This window comes from Sceloporus undulatus, chromosome 1 (assembly GCF_019175285.1).
Source record: "Sceloporus undulatus isolate JIND9_A2432 ecotype Alabama chromosome 1, SceUnd_v1.1, whole genome shotgun sequence".
Taxonomy (NCBI): domain Eukaryota; kingdom Metazoa; phylum Chordata; class Lepidosauria; order Squamata; family Phrynosomatidae; genus Sceloporus; species Sceloporus undulatus.
The window spans coordinates 108,884,994-108,908,795 of NC_056522.1; the positions used below are offsets into that span (position 1 = coordinate 108,884,994).

At 39.5% G+C, this 23,802-nt stretch overlaps 1 protein-coding gene across 1 annotated transcript in view; it reads left to right on the forward strand.

The window, feature by feature from the left end:
• LAMA4 (laminin subunit alpha 4) overlaps positions 1 to 22,316 on the forward strand; it is a 141,370-nt gene extending 119,054 nt beyond the window's left edge. The window contains exons 27-38 of the mRNA XM_042441753.1: positions 1,715 to 1,849; positions 4,316 to 4,449; positions 7,512 to 7,676; positions 9,498 to 9,651; positions 11,175 to 11,368; positions 11,650 to 11,839; positions 13,287 to 13,442; positions 14,558 to 14,717; positions 15,957 to 16,087; positions 17,037 to 17,130; positions 18,938 to 19,057; positions 21,569 to 22,316. Coding sequence (XP_042297687.1) covers positions 1,715 to 1,849; positions 4,316 to 4,449; positions 7,512 to 7,676; positions 9,498 to 9,651; positions 11,175 to 11,368; positions 11,650 to 11,839; positions 13,287 to 13,442; positions 14,558 to 14,717; positions 15,957 to 16,087; positions 17,037 to 17,130; positions 18,938 to 19,057; positions 21,569 to 21,714 — 1,779 coding nt within the window. The 3' untranslated portion in view covers positions 21,715 to 22,316. The remainder of the gene's footprint in view (positions 1 to 1,714; positions 1,850 to 4,315; positions 4,450 to 7,511; positions 7,677 to 9,497; positions 9,652 to 11,174; positions 11,369 to 11,649; positions 11,840 to 13,286; positions 13,443 to 14,557; positions 14,718 to 15,956; positions 16,088 to 17,036; positions 17,131 to 18,937; positions 19,058 to 21,568) is intronic.
• Positions 22,317 to 23,802: the final 1,486 nt, after the last annotated feature.

Here is a 23,802-nt window from a genome sequence, read left to right on the forward strand (position 1 = left end):
ATGCAAAATAAAACAAAAAAACCATGTGGCCTCTGGCCACTCACCACCTTCTCCTCTTCCTCCTCCTGCTGCCCCCATCTCCTCTTCCTCCCGCTCTTTCCTCTCTCCTCTTCCTCCTCCTGCTGCCCCCATCTCCTCTTCCTCCTCCTGCTCTTCCTCTCTCCTCTTCCTCCTCCTGCTGCCCCATCTCCTCTTCTTCTCTCCTCTTCCTCCTCCTGCTTTCCCATCTCCTCTTCCTCCTCCTGCTCTTCCTGCTCTTCCTCCTCCTGCTGCCCCATCTCCTCTTCCTCCTCCTGCTCTTCCTCCTCCTGCTGCCCCCATCTCCTCTTCCTTCTCTTCCTCCTGCTGCTGCCTCCTCCTGCTCTTCCTCCCTCCTCCTCTTCCTCCCCCTCCTCTATGCGCCGCGCGGCCTGGGGGCAGGACAGAGGAGAAAGAGGAGGAGGTGGGCAGCGCGGGGCCGTGCGGAGCCCCGGGGGGAGGGCTGCGCGGAGCCCCGCGGGGAGGCAGGGATGGCCCCGCGGAAAGCGGAAAGGGCCGCGCAGAGCTCCATGGGGAGGCGGGGGAGGGCGGTGCCGGTCTTCATCCTTTGCCTCCTCCACCCCAGGCCGCGCGGCCCTCCTCTGCCGCCATTTTGTTTATCAAAATGGCGGCGAAGTCTCGTGCGACCTTTCCCGTCCTGGGAAAGGTTGCATGAGACTTCGGCCGCCATTTTGAAAAATAAAATGGCGCCCGGATGCACGGGAACGGCGGCAATCGGCGGCAGAACTGCGCGGGGGCCGGCAGAAAGGCCTCGGCAGGCCGGATCCGGCCCGCAGGCCGTAGGTTACCGACCCCTGCTTTAGGGTCTTGTCTAGTTCTTTCATAGCTCCCCATCTCATTCCTAGTCTCTTCTGATTTCTTGACTACATTCTGATAAATTTTTACCCAAGGTATTGGACCTCTTTAATTATTTCAATTTCCTCATTGCCCAGTGCTAAAACACTGTGTGGCCTCAGATCTGTCAAATGGAGAGGATGAAAAGCCACAAAGCAAAATACAAAACTGAACATAAGTATGAAAGCCATTTTTATTCTTCAATATAATTTCAGTCCTATAAAACTCACTGGTGAAATTATGTTTCTAAAAACCTGCAATAAAATTATAATTACAAGTAAACTAAACTAGAAGGCAAAAAAGGTATCATCTTTATTATAACTATAGCACACAGCTAAGTTTCAGTGAATCATACAGCCTATAAAGACATTTCAGTTAGGAACACCCTTATAAAATGGGGGGAAAACATTTTTACAGGCTTTCTTGTAGTATGTGAGCCTTAACACAATAAAATTTTCTAGCACTAGCTTTTGAGAGAGTTTACATCTCATCCAATTTGTATACAAAAATAGTGATTGAACATTACTTGTGGTAGCATGATTGTATGATTACTTCACCCATAACACAACTCTCAGCTTCTGTCCATATTCACTGTGTCACCACAAAGCTGCAGAACCTAGCAGAGATAGTCTAAATATTGATTGAGTAATGGAGATTAAGCCAGTGCTAAATAAATCACATAACACACTTACCTCACAGTACCTTTTGGCAATCACAATACTAAACAGGAATTGTTATACTTTCTGGAGTATGGGCCTGAGCCCTGTGCATTCTTTCTTTTGCATATGCTTTGTTTTTTTTATTAATACCTGGATATCTTTTTTTAAAACTTGTTGAACAGATGTCCCGTAAAGCATATTTCAATGGAGAAAGCTACATTGCATCAAGCCAGAAAATTTCCTTTCACACATTTGAAGGAGGCTTTAATTTCCGAACTTTACAGCCAAATGGATTGCTGTTCTATTGTGCTGAAGGAGTAAGTATGACTTCCTCATTTTAGAAAAGTCGTTTATTTTAAAACAATGTGGGATAAATACATATATGATTATTTATTTAATTACATTTGGCAGTCAGGTGAATTGTCAATGTCTTGGAAGCATGCTACTATAGTTCCTATAGGCAAGCGTGAGAAGCTTTGGTTTTTATTTTCTTCACAAAAGCCAGGGATGGGAAAGTGCATTGCCTCATGTTTGTGCTGGCTATTACTTGATTCCTTGGTCTTGAGTAAGCTGACAGATATGCAAAATTTTGAAGTAAAATAACGTAATGAAGCTTATTGGGAATTTGGATTGTTGTAGGTTTGTACTCTCTGCCAATTAGTTTGTAGGAAAAGTACAAAAAGTTGGTTGTTGTCTCTAAAGCCCTACATAGTTTGGTCCAGGTTACCTATGAGAGTAAGTAATCCACCCCATACACTCAGGTCCTCTGGGAAATGTTTGCTCCAGCTGGCCAGACTAGACAGACAAGTTTCCCAGAAGACTTTTTTTGTCTACTGTCCCCCAGACTGTGAAATGACCTGCTAGAAGAGATATAGCATTTGAAAACACTGATGGCATTTAAAACAAATTGACCCAGTCAATTTTAAAACATGACTTTTTAATTTGTATATTTTAAAGAATATACTCAAATGAGTATACTTTAATGGTTTTATAGTATTTCATTTTAACTGTTCGTTTTAGGTATTTTCTTTTTAATTGTGTTTTGTATTTTAATATTATGTATCCCAACTTGACGAAAGGTGGGAAAGAAATAAAATTTAGCAGTAGTAGTACTCTTAGTAATAGAAGTTACTACTTGCTTGAATACCAAGTTTATTGCTAGATAAATTATCTGTTAGAACTCCTGCCCTTTCTTCGAGGTTGTGGTTACATCTAGTTGTGGATAGGAAATATATATAGCAAGTGTCATTATGTATGAACCTGCTCAGGAAAAAATAATCTGTAGAGACATAAAATAGTTGAATATGTTGCAACTAAATAAGATAACTAGGAATTTCAGAGAGGTCTAAATGTACATGGAAATGGGGAGCATCTCCTGCATTTTGAATTCAGAGTTTAATATGCAGAAATAATCCAGTTATCAAATTGGGGCTTTTATTGTGTTGGCCAAATTGACCGCTATTATGTTGGCAATAGAATGTTAGGATTGGACAATTAATCATTTTACTGGACCTTTTCTATTTTGTGGGCACCAAGTGGGGGGCTTGCTTCAGTGTGGGGTTAAAGAGGATGTGAATAAGATATGTGTCAGGATGTGCAAGTGAGCACAGTAAGTTGTGACTGGATGAAGGTGTAGCAAATGGCAGGTGTAATCAGAATAAGATAAGCCTGCAACTACTAAATGAGAGAGCAATTGGCCAATTAGGCCAGGTGGCTATCATAGCCAATCTGCAGAATATAACTGCTTTGCAAGTCTGCTGGGTTCTGAGAGTATATTGGTAATGTTTGTTGTCCATGCTGGTGGAGCATACAGGGAATTGTATGGTCTCCATACTGGCTGGCTTTGCTCTCTGTGAAACTGCATGCTGCAGGGGTGGTAATGCTGAACTGACATGCTGCTATACTAGAAGCCATGCTAATGCTTTAATTTTGCTGTTTTGTACTGAGCATTTTTTCTGTGTTTTTTGCTTCAATTTTATGACTCTCCTGGGTAAAGCTACTTTTTGTTAACATACTTCTAAGACTCTGCTATTGTTATTTTTACCTCAACATACACCCCAACAATATGTGGTCTTGCAGTTTTGAGTTACTATCCATCTCGAGCTGCTTTCAATACCTGGTTTGTGACCACTATTTCCAACCCATAAAAGAAGGAGAAAACTTCCTTTCCAAAGCCAAAAGCATCTGGGGTGTGGAGATTTTCAACAGAAGAGACAGACTAACTCCCTTTCCCACAAGATCAATCCCATCCTGATTTAATATTTAAATCAGTGTTAAACAAATGTAGACTTGTCACAAGGCAAATGCTTCTTCCTTACTTAATACATTTACTCAGTTCATTGAAAAAAGATCAAAATTTTGTAAGAATCTTTAGTGGAGATTGTTCCAAGGCCCTGTAAATATAGTTGGCACCCTCACTTCTGCAGGGGTTAGGGGCAAACCATTCCGTGAAAGTGAAAAGGCCACAAATATAAATAAATATAAATAAAAATTGTGAATGCTTTTTATCCAAGAGAATACTTCTCTAGGAATCTCTAGGTCCTCCAGTGCAGCTCTATGGTCAATTTTTGGTGAGGACCTAGAGATTTCTAGAGAAATGTTCTCTTTAAGAATCTCTAGGTATTCCCGTGTGACTCTATAGTCAACTTCCAGTGGAAGCTGACAGCAGAATAGATCTGGAAGACCCAGAGATTCCCAGGAATCCATTAATCTTCAAACTTTCCAAAAGGAAAATCAGAAAATGTGGAGGGGCTGGCTGTAATACGTTTTTCTCTATATTTCAGTCAGATGTGTTCTCCATTTCCATGGATAAGGGAGCTGTTGTTTTAAATGCACAAGGTGTCAGACTTCAAGCAGCAGACAGATCCTATAATGATGGGAAAGCCCACTTTGTCATTACTTATGTCTCACCAGAAAGGTAAACCTTTACAATATTTGAATTTTAGTGTACTTGTAGTTCATTATTTCATGTGGGATACCAAACACCATACTATTTCCAAAGTCAGCATAGAAGGATGTGTCTTTTTCACATCTTTCCCCAAATAAGTGAAAATACAGATCTTATACAATTATGGTATTTTATTTTGCACATTAGCAGCCCAATCATATGAATACAGTCCCACAGTAAAAGAATAAGCACAATGATAGAAATACCATCAATACATCTGAATGAGCAAATGCTGTGTGATCATAGTGGCACATTAGGTGTAAATCCTTCCAGCAGGTGCAGATTGATAGCCACACACAAAAGTAAAAACATGGACACAAGACAAGTGAGCAGGACTAGGATTTCACACAGTATCTTCATGCCCTTTTCCTAGTCAACTTGGAAAAAATGATCCATTCTTTTTATGTTGCTGATGGACTTTAAATTTTATTTCCAGGAGTTTACGACCCTTTATCTCCCAGAGCCTTCATGGCCAAGGAGAAAAGATGTCCTCTTTGCTATATGCCTAGGGTTGCCATAAGTCAGGACCTCTAAATCAGGACAAATGTAGGACAAATGTAGGATAACATTTTCAAATGTAGGACACTTTTATAAAAATGGAGGACATGAAAAATTGCTGGTTTCTTTTAAAAAAATATATAGGATTAAACAGAAAGGTTAAATAAGGGGGTTTGAGAAAGGGGGCTATAGAAGGAGGGCTAGATGGGGTACCTAGAGGGGATTAGGGTTAGATAAAGAGGAGTAAGATAGAGAGGGGTTAGAGGGGGGCTTAGAAGAGACTTAAATAAGGAACTTAGATAGAGGGGGGTTAGATGGGCTTAAATTCTAAAGCACCAGAGTTGTTCTCTCTGCAGGGCTCTCAGACTACATACACACTGCAGAAATAACCCAGTCTGACAGTACTTTAACTGTCCTGGATCAATGCTATGGAATTCTGGGAAATGTAGTTTGTTGTGGCTCCAGAGCAGAGCTCTGCTTGTTCAGTGCCAGGAGCTGATTTGCCTGTGCAGTTTGGCTGTTAATTTCACAAACCGCTCAGATTCCCAGTGATTGGGTGGTATATAAATAAATCCTATTATTATTATTATTATTATTATTATTATTATTATTATTAAATAAGGTGGTTAGAGCAGTGGTTCCCAAACTGTGTCCTTTAAGAGATTTTGGACTTCAACTCCCAGAAGCCTCAGACATGTTACTCAATAGTCTGAGATTCTGGGAACTGAAGTCCAAAATTCCTTCAAGAGCAGAGTTTGGAGATCACTGGGTTAGAGAGGGGGGGAGTAGATAGAGAGGGGTTGGAGGGGAGTTTAGATGGAGAGAAGGAGGTAGATAGAAGGGGGTTAGAGAGGGCTCAGTTAAAGTGGGGTAACAGGGGGAGAGGGAGTCAGAGAGAGGGTTAGAGAGGAGAGGGGTGTGTGGTTGGGGGGGCCTTGGGGAGGGGGCTTCCAATGTCTGATGGGGGCGATCCTGGGGGGAGCCTGGGGCCCAGGAGGGGCCTGGAAGGTGCCCTCTTGCCTCTCCCAGGTGCCAGCCCCTTCCTCCTCTTCTGAGCCTAAACGCCGAAGCTCTTCCTCCTCTTCCTCTCTGACGGCTGGGTCCCTGAGGCGCCCCTCCCCTTTAGTGAGGCAGCTCTCCTGGCACTTCAGAGCCCCTTCCTTGCAAGAGCAGGAGGAGGAGGAGAAGGGCTGGGGGGCAGGGGTTCCAGGAAAGGGCCCTTTCGTTCTCCAGGCCGGGCTGCCCCAGAGGCCAGGGCCCTTTCCTCCCCTCTCCCAGCGGCCTGCCTGGATGGGCGGGGGCCACTGCTGCTGCCGACCTGCCTGGCCCTGCTCCTCCTCCTCGCGCCTTGTTGCCCTGCCTGACTAAGCCTGCTCCTTGGGAGGGCAAGGCAGAGCAGCAGAGCCCTCCCCTGCCAGCTCCAGTCCATCACAATATAGGGATGCAGCAGGGCCAGGAGCCGGGCAGCCACCCAAGGGCGTGACGTGACCGGGAACGCCCCCTAGAAATCGGGGGAGTCACGCCTCCCACCGGGTTATGGCAAGCCTATATATGCCTTCAAGTCATTTCTGACTTATGGTGACCCTAAGAGGCCCTAATATAGGAGTTTCTTAGGCCTGTTACAGACAGCCAAAATAAAGCTGCTTCGAGTCACAGACTCACAGTGGAGGTATGGTGTTTCAATGATGCATGTGTCCTAAAAGTCCAGAAGCCACACCAAAGCCACGCTCCAGTCTGGAACGTGGCTTTGGTGCGACTTATGGACTCTTAGGATGCATGCATCTTTGAAACACCATACCTCCACTGTGACTCAAAGCAGCTTTATTTTGAATGTCTGTAACAGGCCTTGGCAAGATTTGTTCTGTGGAGGTTTTCCATTGCCTTCCCCTGAGGTTGAGAGCATGTGACTTGTCCAAGGTTACCCAGTGGGTTTCATGGCTGAGGGGGGGGGGGGGGGGTCAAATCCTGATCTCCAGTGTCATGGTCCAATGCTCAAACTACTATGCTATTCTGGCTTAGAATGTCCCCTACCTACATTGATATTCCTCCATACCATCTTAACCAAGACAACTATAACAACACATTGACAAAATAAAGGCCTGTGACCCTAACATTGTCATCTTTTTTTCTTTGTCCTGTTTTTGTGCACATATATTTTGTGCATTTTGATTGGCCAATAAAGGTATCACTGTTGTGTAGATTTTGGATTTTATTGTACTTCGGTTATGGCCAACAAGGTCACCCCTGGATGTTTTCTGAATTTTCATTGTCTAGGATACTACCATCATTTTATTCAGCAGTGAATACATTATGAGTGACTTCTATACTGCCAGATGCATATAGGATGTTGGAGGATGCTTGCAATACTGTTTGTTTCAAAATATATTCTTGTATCAATGCTGCCACCTAGTGAGTTGTTCAACGATGTGGAAAAGCTATATTTCTAGCATGATTTATGTGCCTTGAATAACTGCTGGCTAAAAGGGTGACTTATTTAAAGGATCCATGGTAAGAAGAACTGTTTCTGTCTGCAGACTTGAGCTTTTGGTAGATGAAAAAAGGCAGAGGAAAGATAATTCAGGAAAAAATGGTATTGAGGAAAAGCCTGCGAGCACCAAAAAATTCTACTTTGGAGGCTCTCCCCTCAGTAGTGAATTTGCCAATTTTACTGGCTGTATAAGCAATGCCTATTTCACAAGGTAAGTTCATTTTAGTTTGTGTATTCTTCACTAGCCAAGAAACAGAAGAGATTTTGCTTCTTCTTTCTTTCATCAAACATAGAATTTCAGGAAACAATGTTAAAAGGGAGCTAGCAAAGGTAATCTCTTTAGTATACTTCTGGATGGGCAAAGTTTAATTTTGCAATAATTAATTTGCTTTAAAAAAAGCAAAGAAAGCCATGTTGATGCATTTTAAAAATTCCAAAATCCGTTGTCAGATAGGGTTGCCAGGTCAGATTCAAGATGAGGCTTCTGCAACTTTAATCTGAGATCCATAGATTCAGTAGGTAGATTCTAATTAAAATTAACTATTAGCTGGCCAGTTTTTGAAAATGCAAGTTCTAGCAATTGCCCAGCTCTGTTTCCAGCCCAGTGAAATAAAGAACAAAGGTACAGAGAAAGGTATAAGAGAAGTTTCATCTTATTTTTAGATAATATGTCAGGTAAAAAAGTGTCATTAGAAGCCAAATTGAGTAGCATTATTTTGTGGTTTGCATAGTTCAGTTTACATTTCAGTTAACTAAAATACAGAACTAATATCTATTAAAGTCTGGGGCTCCATCTTTTCAGGTTCTACTTGAAATAAATATAGCAAGGCTTTATTGGTCTTAAACCATTTTCTAAATTGCCTTTTCAGATTATTTCTGATTTGCAGTATATATGACATTGTTAAAAATATTGAGCAGGTTGATAAAGAGTAGAGGTTTGTGTCGGTAGAGTGTCACTACAGTCAAAGCAATGTCTGGCAAGTTCAGCACAAAATAGTTATGCCTGCACTTCCTCCTAACCTGCTTCCTTCAAATTCAAATATTGCTTTACAAGAGACTCAGGGATCTTGACCACAGTTCTGACAACCCTGAGTATCTCATCCAAGTGACAATGATCATTGATGTCTAATAGAAGAGAGAAAAAATCCCTGATGTCTCCCGACTGCACTGCCTGGACTCTGGGGGTGTTTGTGTGTTGGTGATGTGGCACAAGGGATCATGTCTTAAGATAACAATAGAAATTTTGATCATTTTAATTATATAGAATAAGAAATGGGTAGAAATGGACAACATTGAATATTTCAATGCAACTGGGAACTGGGCACCCACATAAACCCAAAACTGGTGGATAAGAGCTTCACATCAAGAAGTAATCAGAAACAGCTCAGTGCAAAAAGAGCATGCTCAATGAATGTGGAAATTTGACCAACTATTGGTAGAGAGGAGAACAAGGGAAAAAGAGGGATGGAGTAAAATGAAATTGTTTTATTTCATTCACTAATTGAAATCTGTTGTTGTTGTTGATATGAATGAAATTAAAATGTAGAAACTAGAGGAAGGAATAGTATATTACTGAGACAAACAACTAGAATACTGGCCTGAAAGTTAGCAGGAGCCTGCTGACAATTTTCAGTATTACCTAAATCTCTGATGTACAGCCAGTTCAATCTGAACTGTCCCTGTTTCTCTTTAGAGAATGAAATGCAGTGTAGATTATTTCTCTCTTATTTTTATCTTCAGCTCTTTCTACCTGGAAAAAAAAACACAGCTGTTTGACATTTAATTGTTTTCATGATAATAATTAATAAAATATACAGATCATAATCCAGCAGAACGTGGCTGTTCCCCTTGATGACAGTACAAAAGCAAAGAGCTATTTTCTTATACCTGTTCCATGGACATGCTGAGCTCATAAACAAGACAATCTTAAATTAGAGTAGCAGGTTGGGTGAAGAAAGAAATTTCTAAATGCAAAATCAAATTTGGTGGCTAAGAATAACAAGATTGTCCCTCTTTTCCCCCTTTTAAACAGAGTGGATCGAGATGTTGAGGTGGAAGACTTCCAGCGGTACCCTGAGAAGATCCAGGCATCCCTTTATGGATGTCCTGTTGAATCTCCCCCAGCTGCCTTGTTCCATAAGAAAAGAAAAAATTCCTCCAGATCTAAAGAAGGTCATAATAAAAGGGTTAGCATCACCACCTGGCTAGCCATTGAAACAGCACCTAACACTCACAAATACCATAATTCCTTGGACCATGTTCTTTGTTTTGTTATTCATTGGGGATGTCTCGTTTTTATTGATTGCTTGTAAACTCCTTCAAGACCCTTTTCAAATAAAGAACAGGAAACAAATGATTTAAAATTATAATAGGCACATCTTGTGTGGAGTCAAAAAATTTATTAAGGACTTTATCACATAGGGAGAAAACCAAGATTAAAAAGGCATTTTCTCAGCAAAGTCCTGAGATCACTGCAAGACATATCACAATTAGAAAGGATTTATCCTGGGAATAACCAGCAACAAATCATTCATGGGATTTCCACGTGAATGATTTGTTGCTGGTTATTCCCTGGTTATTCCCGGGATAAGGCCTCTGTAATCATGACATCATCTTTGCCGTGATCTTGGGACTGCCAAGAAAATACCTTTTAAATCTCAGCTTTTCCCCTGTGCGAAGTAATAATATTTATATTTATTCCTCCCGTATGATAAAGTCTTAACAGAAAAACAATAGGAGTTATTATATCCAGCACCTTCCTCATTCAAAGAAACAAATCTCCTATTAAACACTTTTTCTCCTTCAGGCAAATTGAAAATTGTCCCCTTTATCAAGGCTACTTTTTTAAAAATGCAGTAATTTAACAATCACAGTATTCTGCTGCACATTAAATAAACTGGACTAACTGCTATCTCCAGATACTTGGCATCATCACTAATGCAGATTAGAGTGGTCTTTTAACTATGAACATGCATTTACTTGTTTATTTTATTTATTTCAAATATTTATTTCAGTTGACCTACAACTAATAGCGCTCAGGGCAATGTAAAATAAAAAACAAATAAATACAAAACTATCTGAATCAAACAAAATCAGCATAACAAACCAGCCAAAATAGGAATAAACAAAGTATCAAGATGCAAAAATGTGATGGAAATGGAATGCAGTGTAGTAATAAAATAGGCACAGTTAAGGGGGCAAAAGGGGGGGGGGGGGGGAATAGGCACTGGACAGACCTTTCAGATGAAGGTATTCCATAACTGGTGGGAGAGGGTTTAATTTATTTATTTTAAAGCATTTATTTATTGCTTCCCAGTCCATCAGGGATCCCAAGACAATGTACACAAAGAATTATTTAAAAAACTAATTATAAATTTAGTATATAAATATAAATATCATTACATCTTATAAAGACAGACATCAATTAAATTAAGCTAAATATTAACTACAAAGGTCTCAGTGCAAGTTCTCTCAAAGATGTTTATTAAGAGGTTCAAGTGGACATTCCTGAATTTTACAGACTGAAAGAACTTAATTCTGAGGAAATAGTTACATGGTAAATATTAGACCTGCCCAAACAGTATTGAGACAGCACATACAAAAATTTAATGCGACTTACAGAAATTTCATTTGTGTTTTTGTTTGTTCGTTTGTTTTTTTTGTTTTTTTTTTTTTTTTTTTTTTTTTTGTTTTGTTTTTTGGTATGGAGGTTGGAAAAGACAATGAAGGTTCTTCACAGTTTCCATCAAGTATTAAAAAAATAGACCAAGAACTGAGAACTTTGCAGGCCCCACACTGCCACTTATCCAGTAGCCCCAAAGCAATTGAACATACCTATCAGTTTGGAGGAACAGCAAATAGCCGGCAAGAATATGATTACTTACCAAAGGATTTCAGTGAAAGGTAGCGTGAACTAATAATAATTTTTATTTTTATACTGAATTTATATCTCAGCTTTCTCCCAAAATGGGATACTAATGTAATACACACTTGTAATTTTTCTAATGCTGCTCACATTTTCCAGCTTAAAGGAATATAAACTAAGATTTCAAAAGTAATTTTTCATATCATTCAAGCATTTTCTCACTATGCTGTACTGTATTTAGTTTTTTTCTTCTTCACGTTTTAGAGGGCATTTGTTCAGTGATTTCCTTTCACAAAGCATTTTTTATTATTTTAAACAGAGCTCAATTCTCCATTAGCCTGAAGACTCATTCATCCCATGGCATGATTTTCTACGTCTCTGATCAAAAGGAGGAACATTTCATGACTCTCTTTATTGCCCATGGCCGTCTAATTTTTATGTTTAACAGTGGGAACCAAAAATTAAGAATCAGAACCCAAGAGAAGTACAATGATGATCAATGGCACAATGTAAGTTGGATGGGAAGGAGAAATTGCTGTTGCAAAAAATAAACATCCAATTGTGCAGAGTGGTTGGAACATTTGCTGCAATCAAATAAATATTTCAAGCACATGTTGCATTAAAATTTACTCTCTAATAATGATGAATAATATAGATGTCTAATATATATCTGTCAACTCGAGGAAAAGAATATTACCTAATCACAGCTTACTTGATTATTCTAGTTTCAGATAATGACATTTCCCAATAAGCAGTTACTTAAATCAGCTACAGATTGTCTGAAATAAAGGATTCTATTTTTATCCCAACTTGATTTTCACTATTTCTGTAAATTTTATCAGGAAAAGAAGAAAATATTGGCCTGTTACAGACTGCCAAAATAAAGCTGCTTCGGGTCTCTTTGGTGGTATGCTGTTTAAATGATGCATGGGTCCTAAGAATCCGGAAGCTGCACCAAAGCTGCACTTCTAGGAATGGAGTGTGGCTTCGGCGCAACCTCCAGACTCTTAGGACCCATGCATCATTTAAATAGCATACCTCCAAAGAGACCCGAAGCAGCTTTATTTTGGCAGTCTGTAACAGGCCATTATCTGAATCTTACTTAGCCCTGCCAGGCACCATTAGACAGGACTCTTCTGCCTTATGTAATATGTTTTGAAAATGCTGACAACTCCAAAATGCAATGGAATACATCTGATTTCTTTATGAAAATGTCCAATATTTGATCGCTGAATCCACCCTTAAATAAATAAAGAAAATTCAGAGTGCAAGTGGTACAGTTGAAGAATTCAGGATTGGCAGCCCAGATAACTCCACAAGAAATTTTGTAGTCTGAAAAAAGAGATGTGATTAGTTAAGAGTGCAAGCAAATACGTATGTGCCTTTTTTTATTATGTATTCATTCATACTATATTCCCCCCCCCTTTTAGTGGTGCCCTAAACTGGGACCTCTGTGGCTGCTAAAATTACCATAAAAGACACAGATAATACAAAACAATAGATCAGCAGAAAAAACACCAAATGTTAGCAGTGCAAATAAAATAATGACAATAGAGCAACATACTGTGAAAAGTCCAAAGCAGCAGCAACTATAAGTGAGGTACATTTTCATGAGAAGTGCACAGATAATTTACATTTATGGGATGTTTACAGGAAAATGCTATACATATCTACTCAGAAGTAAAGCCCATTAAGTTTAATAGTGTTTACTCCCAGATAAGCAAGTGCACAATTGCAATCTGACACTTTACTGAAGCAAAGTTCTATTTCTGTTCTATTGTTTTACTAAATGTAAAGTTTTTAAAAATTAATTCTCTGTCGTTTATATTTTGGGCAAATGAACTATTACCAGAAGTGCAGAAAAAATCCAAAACTGTTTTCTTTTTTTTTCTTTTTTTTTTTATCAATATGCTAGATAATTACATTTTTTCTAAGCTAAAACGTTTTTATTTTTAGGTAATGTTTGTTCGAGAGAAAAATACTGGCCGTTTGGTGATTGATGGTCTCAGAGTACTAGAAGAGAGTATTTCTTTATATGATAATATATGGCAAGTTACTAGCCCTTTTTATATAGGAGGTGTGGCACCAGGAAAAGCTGCCAAAAATATCCAGGTAAAATAATTTTTTCCATGATAAAGAATGAATAAATATATTTCTTAATAATTTAACCCCAAAACAACTCAAGAGGGAAAAATGAAATTGGTCAGCATACCACTGCATATTTTGCCAGACAATTTAAGTGAAGCTAGGGAGCAGAGGGACAATCCTGGCCGCACAGTTCTGTGCACCTGTACTCAGAAATATGTTTTACCAATTTCAGTGGAATTCAGGCTCATGTAAACTGGAACAGAATAGCAGCCAGAGGCCCACTGAATTCATTGGCAATTACTTCAAAGTAGCAGGGCATAAAGGATTGCACAGTGCACCTTTTTCAGTGTTTATCTAACAGAAACATATTTATAGCTGTTTCGTCACATTACCTGCATAGCGTCAAGCAGGAAGGAAATGCTGAAGTCAGTCTGCCAAGTTCAGCATCTTTTGGTTTGAAGAGAAAATTAAGAAGAAATTACACGATGCTCAAAGTGTTGGTTTTTTGGGGTCTTAGTTTACTTATAACCAAATTAACGTGTAGTTTTACTGTTCGGGGGTGGGGGGCTTATATCAGTGCTTCTTGATCAAGGAAATCCAGAGCTAGAGTATCCCGAACAGATGGCTGGCCAGCTCAGCCTGAAGACCTGCATTGTGGTCTTTATGTATATCCAAAGTATATACAAAGTGTGACATATTAACCAATCAAAAATTACGAACAGATTTAAATGTGACTATTATTTTTAGTCTTTCTTTCCTTTACCAAACTGCAGGGCTGTATCTATTGAATTTATGAATAATTGTACAGTGCTCCCTCGGGTTACGAAATTAATTCGTTCCGCCGCCGCTTTCGTAACCCGAAAAGCATTCGCAAGCCGAAATGCCATAGGCGCTAATGGGGAAAAGCCGCGATTTCGTGCGAAAAAGCGCCGAAAAGCACCAAAAAATTTTTCGTAACCCGAAATAACCTTCGTAACCCGGAACAGTTTTTTTCAATGGGTTTTTTTCGTAACCCGGAAATTTCGTAACCCGCGCATTTCGTATCCCGAGGTACCACTGTATATCTAAATCATGAAGGATCACATCATTTTCCCCTTGCTAATGCTGCCATTTTACTCATTTCCATTTTGTTTTCTCAGATTAACTCGGTCTACAGTTTCAGCGGTTGCCTTGGCAGTCTACAGCTCAATGGAAGGCCAATCACTTCTCCTTCACAAACATTTAGTGTAACACCTTGTTTTGAGGGACCATCAGAGGAAGGAACATATTTTTCAACTGAAGGGGGATATATTATTCTTGGTAACATTTCACTAATTACACTTATTATTATTCTTTGATCACAGTGATGCCAGTATAGGTATCATCTGTTGACTGTTGAAAATTGGGGAGAGACCACTGAAGATTCATCTTTATATATTTATTGTATTAAACATATGTATGGTGTCTCATGTGCTCTTGGTGGAATAATATGTTGCATAAACCCCTTTATCTTTGCTACTTAGTTTGTTGTGTGAGCGCCAGAAATCCTTACTGTTAATGGCAGCATTATTGGTATGCTAGTTCCCAGTTAATTCCAGCCATTAACACAGTGTTGGGCATCTTGCTACCCTTGTTGCCTCACTGTACTCTTCAGTTGTACAGGATGATGAGGATTCAACCCAAGATTTGAGTGATAAGTTGTTCATAGAATTAGTACAATGCCATAATCATTGGTTTTTCATTATCAAAGGAACCGTTAATGTTGTTTTGAATGTTACTATTCTTATGCAACTTGTTATACAATAAAGCAATAATTGGGGGTGGGGTGGGGATTGAAGAAAATTGGGGGTGAGGTGCTACTTGCACAAAATTTTATTAGCATAATAATAATAATAATAATAATAATAATAATAATAATATGATTTATTTGTATACCGCTTTTCCTACGATCAAAGCGGTTTACAGCATGGAACATAGCATCTCAAAAAATCATGTTGTTCAAATGGTGAGTGAGTCTGCTATACAATGGGGCGAAGCAGACAGCCCACCAAGAGTGACCAAAGGCCACTCTGACCATAATCAGACTGGGACTACAGTGACCACATGGCCCACTTCCAAAGTGGGCCACCATCACAGTCCTAAGCCAACTCCTGCTAGGAGCCAGATTTAATTGGTTCCTTTTTGGTCTTGTCCAAAGGAACGGATCACAGCACTGGAGTGGCTTCCGGCCATTTGGGGGGGCCAGAAGCCACACATTTTGCTCTTTGCTTTTCAGGCCAATGGAAACTAAATCAAAATATACAGAGTCAGAACTGCAGGATGTGATATCAAATAATAGTTAATACCAAAATAATTTTAATAAATTATTAAGTAACAACCTTAATTTAAAATAAGTAAATTAGCAGAATAATTGTTAAAAATCCCTCATATGTCCAAATTAGGGAAAAATACAGATTTGGAAATCATTATTACAATTATCGTGTGCTGTAACAGGTGACTAATTTCACAATTAATTTTAATGGAAAAAGAACATTCTGAGACTTATGATTTCCCCAACAGATGAATCATTCAGCTTGGGTCTGAAATTTGAAGTTGTTTTTGAAATCCGGCCTCGAAGTAATTCAGGTATCTTAATGCATGCACACAGTGTCAACAGAGAGTTCTTGAATATACACATGAAACAAGGACAGGTATGAAGGATTTTCTTTCTATTCCTATATGCATGCCTTTCCAAACTCTATATTCTTTTTGTCATGCATTTTGTGTATAAGCCAAAATTCACTCAATATGAACAGGTTCTAATTTTTGAAATAACCTCATTTAATCAGAAAAGGCAAAAATATACCCTCACTGTAGTCCTTCTGTAGAAGAGGCATCAGACATCAACAAAATATAGTGTGCCCACATCATACGCGAGCGCCTCTTACGCGGCTTTCAGCATACAGAAAGAAGAAACCCTTAGAGTGAACAAAGTTTGGCTACCAGTTCTGGAGAATAGCAAAATGAGGACCCAGGGTCAGGGGCTTTCCCAGAAGATAATGATCACCAATTAACAGACACTAATCCTCCTTTGCATATTCTCCCTGAGACCCTGCCAGAAACAGAGACAGCAGAAAAAACTAGTTGTGTAATTTAGCTCTTCCAAAATCTGCAAGCTGAAACCTTCTATATACATCTATATACATTCAAAACAATTGTAGTGACTTGTCTGAAATTAAGATTAAGAAAAAATCTAATTACCATACTAAATTAACTAAACTAAATGTTTATTAAACTTCTCAAAAAGCACTGGAAATTTTTATTGAGATGAATAATAATAATATACCTTAATTCAAAATAGTCTAACTACATTTCTTAGTAAATTGTTGTATGTAATTCTTCCTTTTGATTAAGATTTAACAAAATAAAAGTGCAATCTTATACTTCTTTTCAGCCAGTGATTCCTGAAAGTAAGGCTTACATTAATGTAAAAGTTCATATATAATTACAAAAATGAGGAAACAATACAGATTGTCTGGTTTCTAGTATAATTTAATGTCAATCTATTTTGGCATTGTTTTAAAAAAGTGAACTACACTGTTTAGCTCTCATTTTCTGGCAAAACTAGAATTTTAAATGTGAATTAAATGGTTTTACCAGGTAATTGTAAAGCTCAACAACGGAATAAAGGACTTTTCAACTTCTGTTATACCAAAACAGAATCTCTGTGATGGCCAATGGCATAGAATTGCAGGTGAGCATTAACTATTCATCACTAGAAGTGATCACTATTAGCAATCAAAATTCCTGATGTATTATGTCTGAGCCAGTTCACATATAGAGTGACTTACGTATTATTATAAGAGCATAAACATGGGCAGATCAGGCAGTCTTACATTCTTCCAAACCAGAGTGACAATCGCTCCAACATTGTTGTTATACAGTGGATCCTTTGTATATGCGGTAGATCCATTCCAGCCCCTCCCCCCATGTATGGGAAAAATAGGTGGGATCTCAAATCCCATTGATTTCAAAGGTGGTGTACTCCTATTTGCTCCATTTGAACCCCCTCCCCCTCAGGCTTGCCGTCCATGTGAGCTCAAGTCCATGTACAGCAAGCCCGCGTATGGGGCAGGCGAACTGAACTTCTTCATTGAAGAGTAATGGAACTATAGTACAGTCACCCCCCTCCCACATTCATGGGGATGGGGCACAGCCTTCCCAAAAGTGAGAAAACCACAAATATCAGCTTTTTTTAACCTGACAGAACACTTTTCTAGGCATCTGTGGGTATGCTGAAGGACCTAAAAATGCCTAGAGAAAATATTTTTATTTTATTTATTTTTGTGGCGCCAGGGGAAATTCAGTAATCTGTGAATAATCAGTTGTGTGAATACTTAACTCACAAATGAGGAGGGACAACTGTATTTTTAAACTAATATATGTCCTGCACAGTAACCCAAGAAACCCCATACTGGAGTTAGCCATTTTATTACGTTTGGGGCTTCAGCTGAAAATGGAAATCATACAGTTAATTGTTCATCAACTTCTGTAACATTCAGGACAGTTTAACAGTGTATAAGGGGCTGAACAAACAGCCAGTTTGAGCACAATTGGGGATGGCTTGGAGGTGTGGCATTTAGATGTGCCATGCCCCCAAGCGGGATAGAAGCCAGACTGGTGATTACATGCCAGCTGGCTTCTCTCCTGCTTGGAGGTGTGGCGCTTAGACACCCACTTTCCCCAGAGCTAGGTTTTCCAAGGGAAAAGCTGGCTCTTCAAGAGAAGGGGCAGCTTCTTTCTTCCCCAAAAAAGAGTGGATTGTATCTGCTCCTTTTGGGGTCCACATCTGGCTAGATTGGGGCCGGGCATCTGTTTGCCCTGGCCCCGATCCAGCCTAAGAGGGGGGTTCTAAGATGCCCCCGTTGGGCTGTCTGTATCCCCAACCTTAGTCATTATGCATATCCATTTGTCATAATACAGCTCTATTTGCCATTATGCAAAATTCCTATATAGTTTTTTGCCTAGTTTATTTAATGTTGTCCTCCTGAACAACTCACAGCCTAAATACTTTAAGGGCTCCACATCCCATGTGAACTTGGAAGTTAAGCAGGCCTAGCTCTGGTTAGTACTTGGATGGAAGTCTACTAATGAATACCAGGTGCTGCAGGAATTTCAGAGGAAGAAAGTACCATAACCACCTCTGAGTATTCCTTGTCCAAGAAAACCTAATAAAATGTGTGGGGTCACCATAAATCAATAGCTGACTTGAAGGCACATACACACACTTGGATAAGCAGAGATTTGCTAGGCCCCAGTCCTCCTAGCTCTTCTGTATGGTATCATCTAGATGCAGCCTTCCACAACAAATCATGTACTCTGCCACTGAGTTACCACTTGCTAGGATGGCTGACATTAAATCAGAGCAAACACTATGGGAGAACAGGTCCAGGTCATGGGAAAGGAACCTAAATCTTTAACTAGGATTTACAAGTGTCTTTGTGAAATAATGCAATAAAAACAGAAGGCTCATCCCCAGCCCTTTGTGTTTTACATGACAGTTATTAGAGATGCCAATGTGGTGCAGCTGGATGTAGATTCTGAAGTGAATCATGTGGTAGGACCATTAAATCCCAAGGCAACTGACCATAGGGAGCCTGTCTTTGTTGGAGGAATACCAGGTAAGATTTATCATAATTTAAAAATATAATATAGAATAAAAAGTGTAATGTTTCAAATATTTATTTCCTATTATAAGGTAAACTCACACATATATGTACACATAAACACACAATGACACGCATCTTTGTAAAGGTTGGGATCCTGTTGGTGTCTCACACATGTGTAAATTCCCCTGAAGAAGTGGTTGGATATATTTGTATGATGCTAAATGGCCATACTCATTTCAAGGTGACAGAAGCAGAGTTGTGTATTGTAGCATACTGTACATGTAAGTGTATATTGATTTGTTTATTTGGTTACACATCTTCACAGTCCACTGATGAGGCTGCACTGCATAACTGCCATCAGTCTTTCTGAGCATAAAGCTACTCTCCGTGATCTTCATGCAGGATCTCAGCAACTATATATCCCTCATGTTTTTCACTGTTATAGTGAACATTTTGAAAACTATGTGCCATTTTTAAAATTAAAATGAGTATCTTCTCAAGATAGTTTTCTGTACAGTGAATACAAAACATGCTAATTTATTCTAAAATTTTAATGCCAGTGTTTATAATGAAGAATGTGACTTATAGATCTATGTTGTAGGAATGTTCAAAATTATGAGATTTCCCATTTTCATTAGGCTGGTCCAATCTCTGGATTTTCTTGTTTTTTGAACAAAATTATCAAGAATTTTTGATTTAGTTACTGTGTTATCCTGAACAGAAACTTTCAATTTATATTGGAAATGTCCTACTTCATCTATTTGCCTTAAAAGTCCATTATAAATACAACTATGTTTTGTACTAATTCAGTACATTGCTACCACTTAAAATGGGTTAGAACCTCTAGTTTAGACCCAGGTTGGGAATTCTGAAGCTTTCAGATGTTGCTGGGCTGTAACTCCGAGCAGCCTTTGCATGTGTAACCAATGGTGAGGGAGGCTGGAAGTTGTAGAGGCTGGAGATTTTAAGATGTGATATTTTTGTTCTGGAGAGGAATGGATACAAACATGCTTTGAAGATTGGAATTTAAACTAGGGGTGAGAATGTTGAAGTCCTCTAGAAGCATGTTTGTATCGATTCCTCTCCAGAACAAAAATATCACAGCTTAAAATCTCCAGGGACAACAGAAGGCCTAAAGCCACTACATGCTTAATTCAAACATAAAATGATTTAATCATCATGAGAAAAGTGTATTCTGACATATATTTACTAATTGTAATAAATGTTGATCGTCATATAGAAATGATAATAAACAATACAGTACTTATCAGTATACCCATTCAAAACAAGCTCATCACATGAGTATCATTTGTATTTACAAAACATTTATTTGTTATTATTTACAGACATAATATTCTTTGTACATCCTAGGCATCATTTTTATTAAAAGATTGAGGATTAGAAAGACAATATGTAAGTCAGTACCTGTTAACCACTTTTTTCCCAAGTAGGCTACTTCTCCTCTCTTTCACACAATCCCCTGTGCAAAGAATAGATGTAATTATGGTGTGGTACATACCGCCCCTTTGGGGCGGCCTGCACCCACCCCTTTTAGCTCCGGGTTGGGGACGGGGCAGCCTCACCGGCAGCCCTGCAGCCCCAATCTGGAGTTTTTCTTGACCACGGAGAAACGTCAAAATGCCGCTTCTCCATGGCACGGAAAAGGGGTGTCCTTGGGGTTTCATGCCCCTGGACACCCCAGGAGCCGCAGCCATGGGAGAAAGGGTCCACCCAGCCCTTTTCTCCCCGGCATCATTCCCACAACTGTTTGGTGGCTGGGGGAATGAAGCAGGCTGTTTCAGAGCTCCTTCTTGCACCACAGCCAGGCCAACATAAACAGCCTGGGGCGGCAAAGAGACGTCACGCACACACCCGCCATTTGGATGTGGCAAGTGCATGATGTAATCATTGTGGCCCCTGTGTTGATGGGAGGCCACCATGATTACGTGGCCACATTTTGAGGAATTCCCTATTCCTCCCATCACTACTTGCCCACCCTGTTCCCTCTGCATTTCTCTGCAGTCAAATCTTGCTTTTAAAAAATAGTATTCAGATTAATTCATAGGTGTTTTTATTATTTATGTTTTCTTTGGGAGTTCAGCAGGTGGTTTTTAAAATCTTATAAAAAGCAATGGTAGTGGCAATTCTACAATTGAGACTATTTATATAAGCAGAATCAGGAGAGAGGTCTTTATCCCTTCTCCACTGTTGCCATTATGCACCATTTAAATCTGTTCCAGAAATCTGGGAAACCCTCCAATTCTGATTTCCAGCCAGTGCCATATAGAAGAAAGTTCTGCTGCACTGGAACTGTACCTCCAGTCCAGTATCCAGTTTAGGCTACTATAAGTAAATGGTGGTAAGAAGGATAATAAATGCATGTAGAACATCCCATATTCCAAGTTTTATTCATTTTTCCAGTTTTGGTAAGCCACCTCTGAGAAACACAGTCACCCACAGTGCTGCACCATTATGTTTGAACAACTTATGGCTGTTTTGTTTTTGTTTTTTTAACCTCTGTAGAATCTCTTCTCACATTCAGCCTAACTACACGCAATTCCTTTAATGGATGCATCCGTAACTTTATGATTGATGAAAGGCCAGTGAGTTTCAGTAAAGCTGCTTTGGTCAGTGGTGCTGTAAGCATCAATAGATGTCCTGCTGCCTGAAAAAGTGACGAACTACACAACTTCAAGGATCTGTACAGCACTGAAGGAGAAAACCAAGCAGAAGAAGCTGTGATGTATTCAATTCTCAGTACCAAAGAAAAGAAAATATATTGTTCAATGTATGTTTATGATAATACATTATGCTTATAATCACTCCTGAGAATTTGTTTCCTACCAAAGAAAAAGAAAAAGAAAAGAAACCCTAATTATTTGCAATGCACCATTGCAGAATGACGATTATCAGACCAAACCTTTGCAGATGTGAGTATGCCTGAGCCCACTAAAGTAACAAGTTTAGACATATCTAGTTTGATAAAGGTTTACGGCTGGCACATGAATCACCAAGCCTGAGTGTACTACTGAAATATATAGTAAGTAAGAGTAGAGCTCTCATTCCTTATGCCCAGTTGTGCAAAGATAGGGAAAATACATCTCTGTATATATTTCCCTTGGGCAAAGAATGCATCTCTGTTGTGCACTATTGGGATTCTTCATGCTGAAGCACTGTGTTTGAGATGTAGGTCAATTCTGTACATGGTTTGTATTGAATGCATCTACTGCATGTTCCTTACAGAATAAATTTTGTAATAGAGAAGTTTCACAAACAACTGTCTTTGAAGTCTCTTTATTCAGTTTGTTTATTCATTTTTCAATTAGATTTGGGAATGCATTGGATAAATGGAATTCCATTTTCACTTCAATCTGCTGAAGTTCTTACTATCTCCACAGATGACAAATATGACAAACTGCTCCTTGCTATAAGCAAAATTGGACTTATTATTTTTGAGCCTACATTACTGTTTTATAGTTATTTAAACTGCTTTATTGTGAGGTGAACGTGATAACCACTACACTACAGAAACCAGCTTTAAGTGGGACTAACAACTGGATTTAAGGCCATATATTCTATACACTGCAATCTTTATACCAAAAAAAACTGCTTTATTCTTTCCCTCCTGCTAATATTAGGAAACTGGGTTTTTTGTATGAAAAGGAATTTTAATTATGTTGAGGTAACATGTATTTCTCAGTGAGAATTTAAGCTTTTAAGAGAATGGTTGGTAACTGGATATATTTTAAAAATAGCTTAGTTTGTCTCTTCTAGTTATTTATCATCTTCCCAAATATAATAAATAATAATAAATAAAAATTTTATTTCTATCCCGCCCTTCCAGGGATCAGGGCGGCTAACAACAAGATTAAAATACATACAGTGCAGGAAGTTAAAACCATAGAACACAATAACAAATAAAAAGCCCCTATAGCCCAACCTCATGGCCACGGAAGAGGAGGGAGGCCCACAGGATATTTACAGTGGTGCCTCGGGTTACGAAATTAATTCGTAACGCGGCCGCTTTCGTAACCCGAAAAGCCTTCGTAAGCCGAATTGCCATAGGCGCTAATGGGGAAAAGCCGCGATTCCGTGCGAAAAAGCCGAAAAAAGCACCAAAAGTTTTTTCGTAACCCGAAAAAACATTCATAACCCGAAACAATAATTCCCTATGGGATTTTTTCGTATCCCGAAAATTTCGTAACCTGGGTATTTCGTATCCCGAGGTACCACTGTATTCGGGGAATGCCTGCTGGAATAGGAAGGTTTTGAGATCCTTCCTAAATTGGGCCAGGGTGGTAGATGAGCGGAGCTCAGTGGGCAGCTTATTCCAAAGGGCTGGGGCAGCTATGGAAAAAGTCCTCCGCGAGGTGGAGGCTAATCTGGCCCCAGGCACCTTCAGTAATTGCTGCCCAGACGTTCTGAGGGTGCGAGGCGGAATGTACGGGGAGAGACGGTCCGTTAGGTATCCTGGGCCCAAGCCATTTAGGGCTTTATAGGTAATAACCAACGCCTTATATTGAGCTCGGAAGCGAATGGGCAGCCAATGGAGGTCCCTAAGAACCGGTGTTATATGGCTGGTCCTGGGAGCACCAGTGACCAGCCGGGCCGCCATATTCTGCACCATTTGTAGCTTCCGAGTTTGGTATAAGGGTTGCCCCATGTAGAGTACGTTGCAGAAATTCAATCTCGAGGTTACCAGAGCATGTACAACAGTTTCAAGGTCCCTCTGGGCCAGATATGGGCGCAGCTGGCGG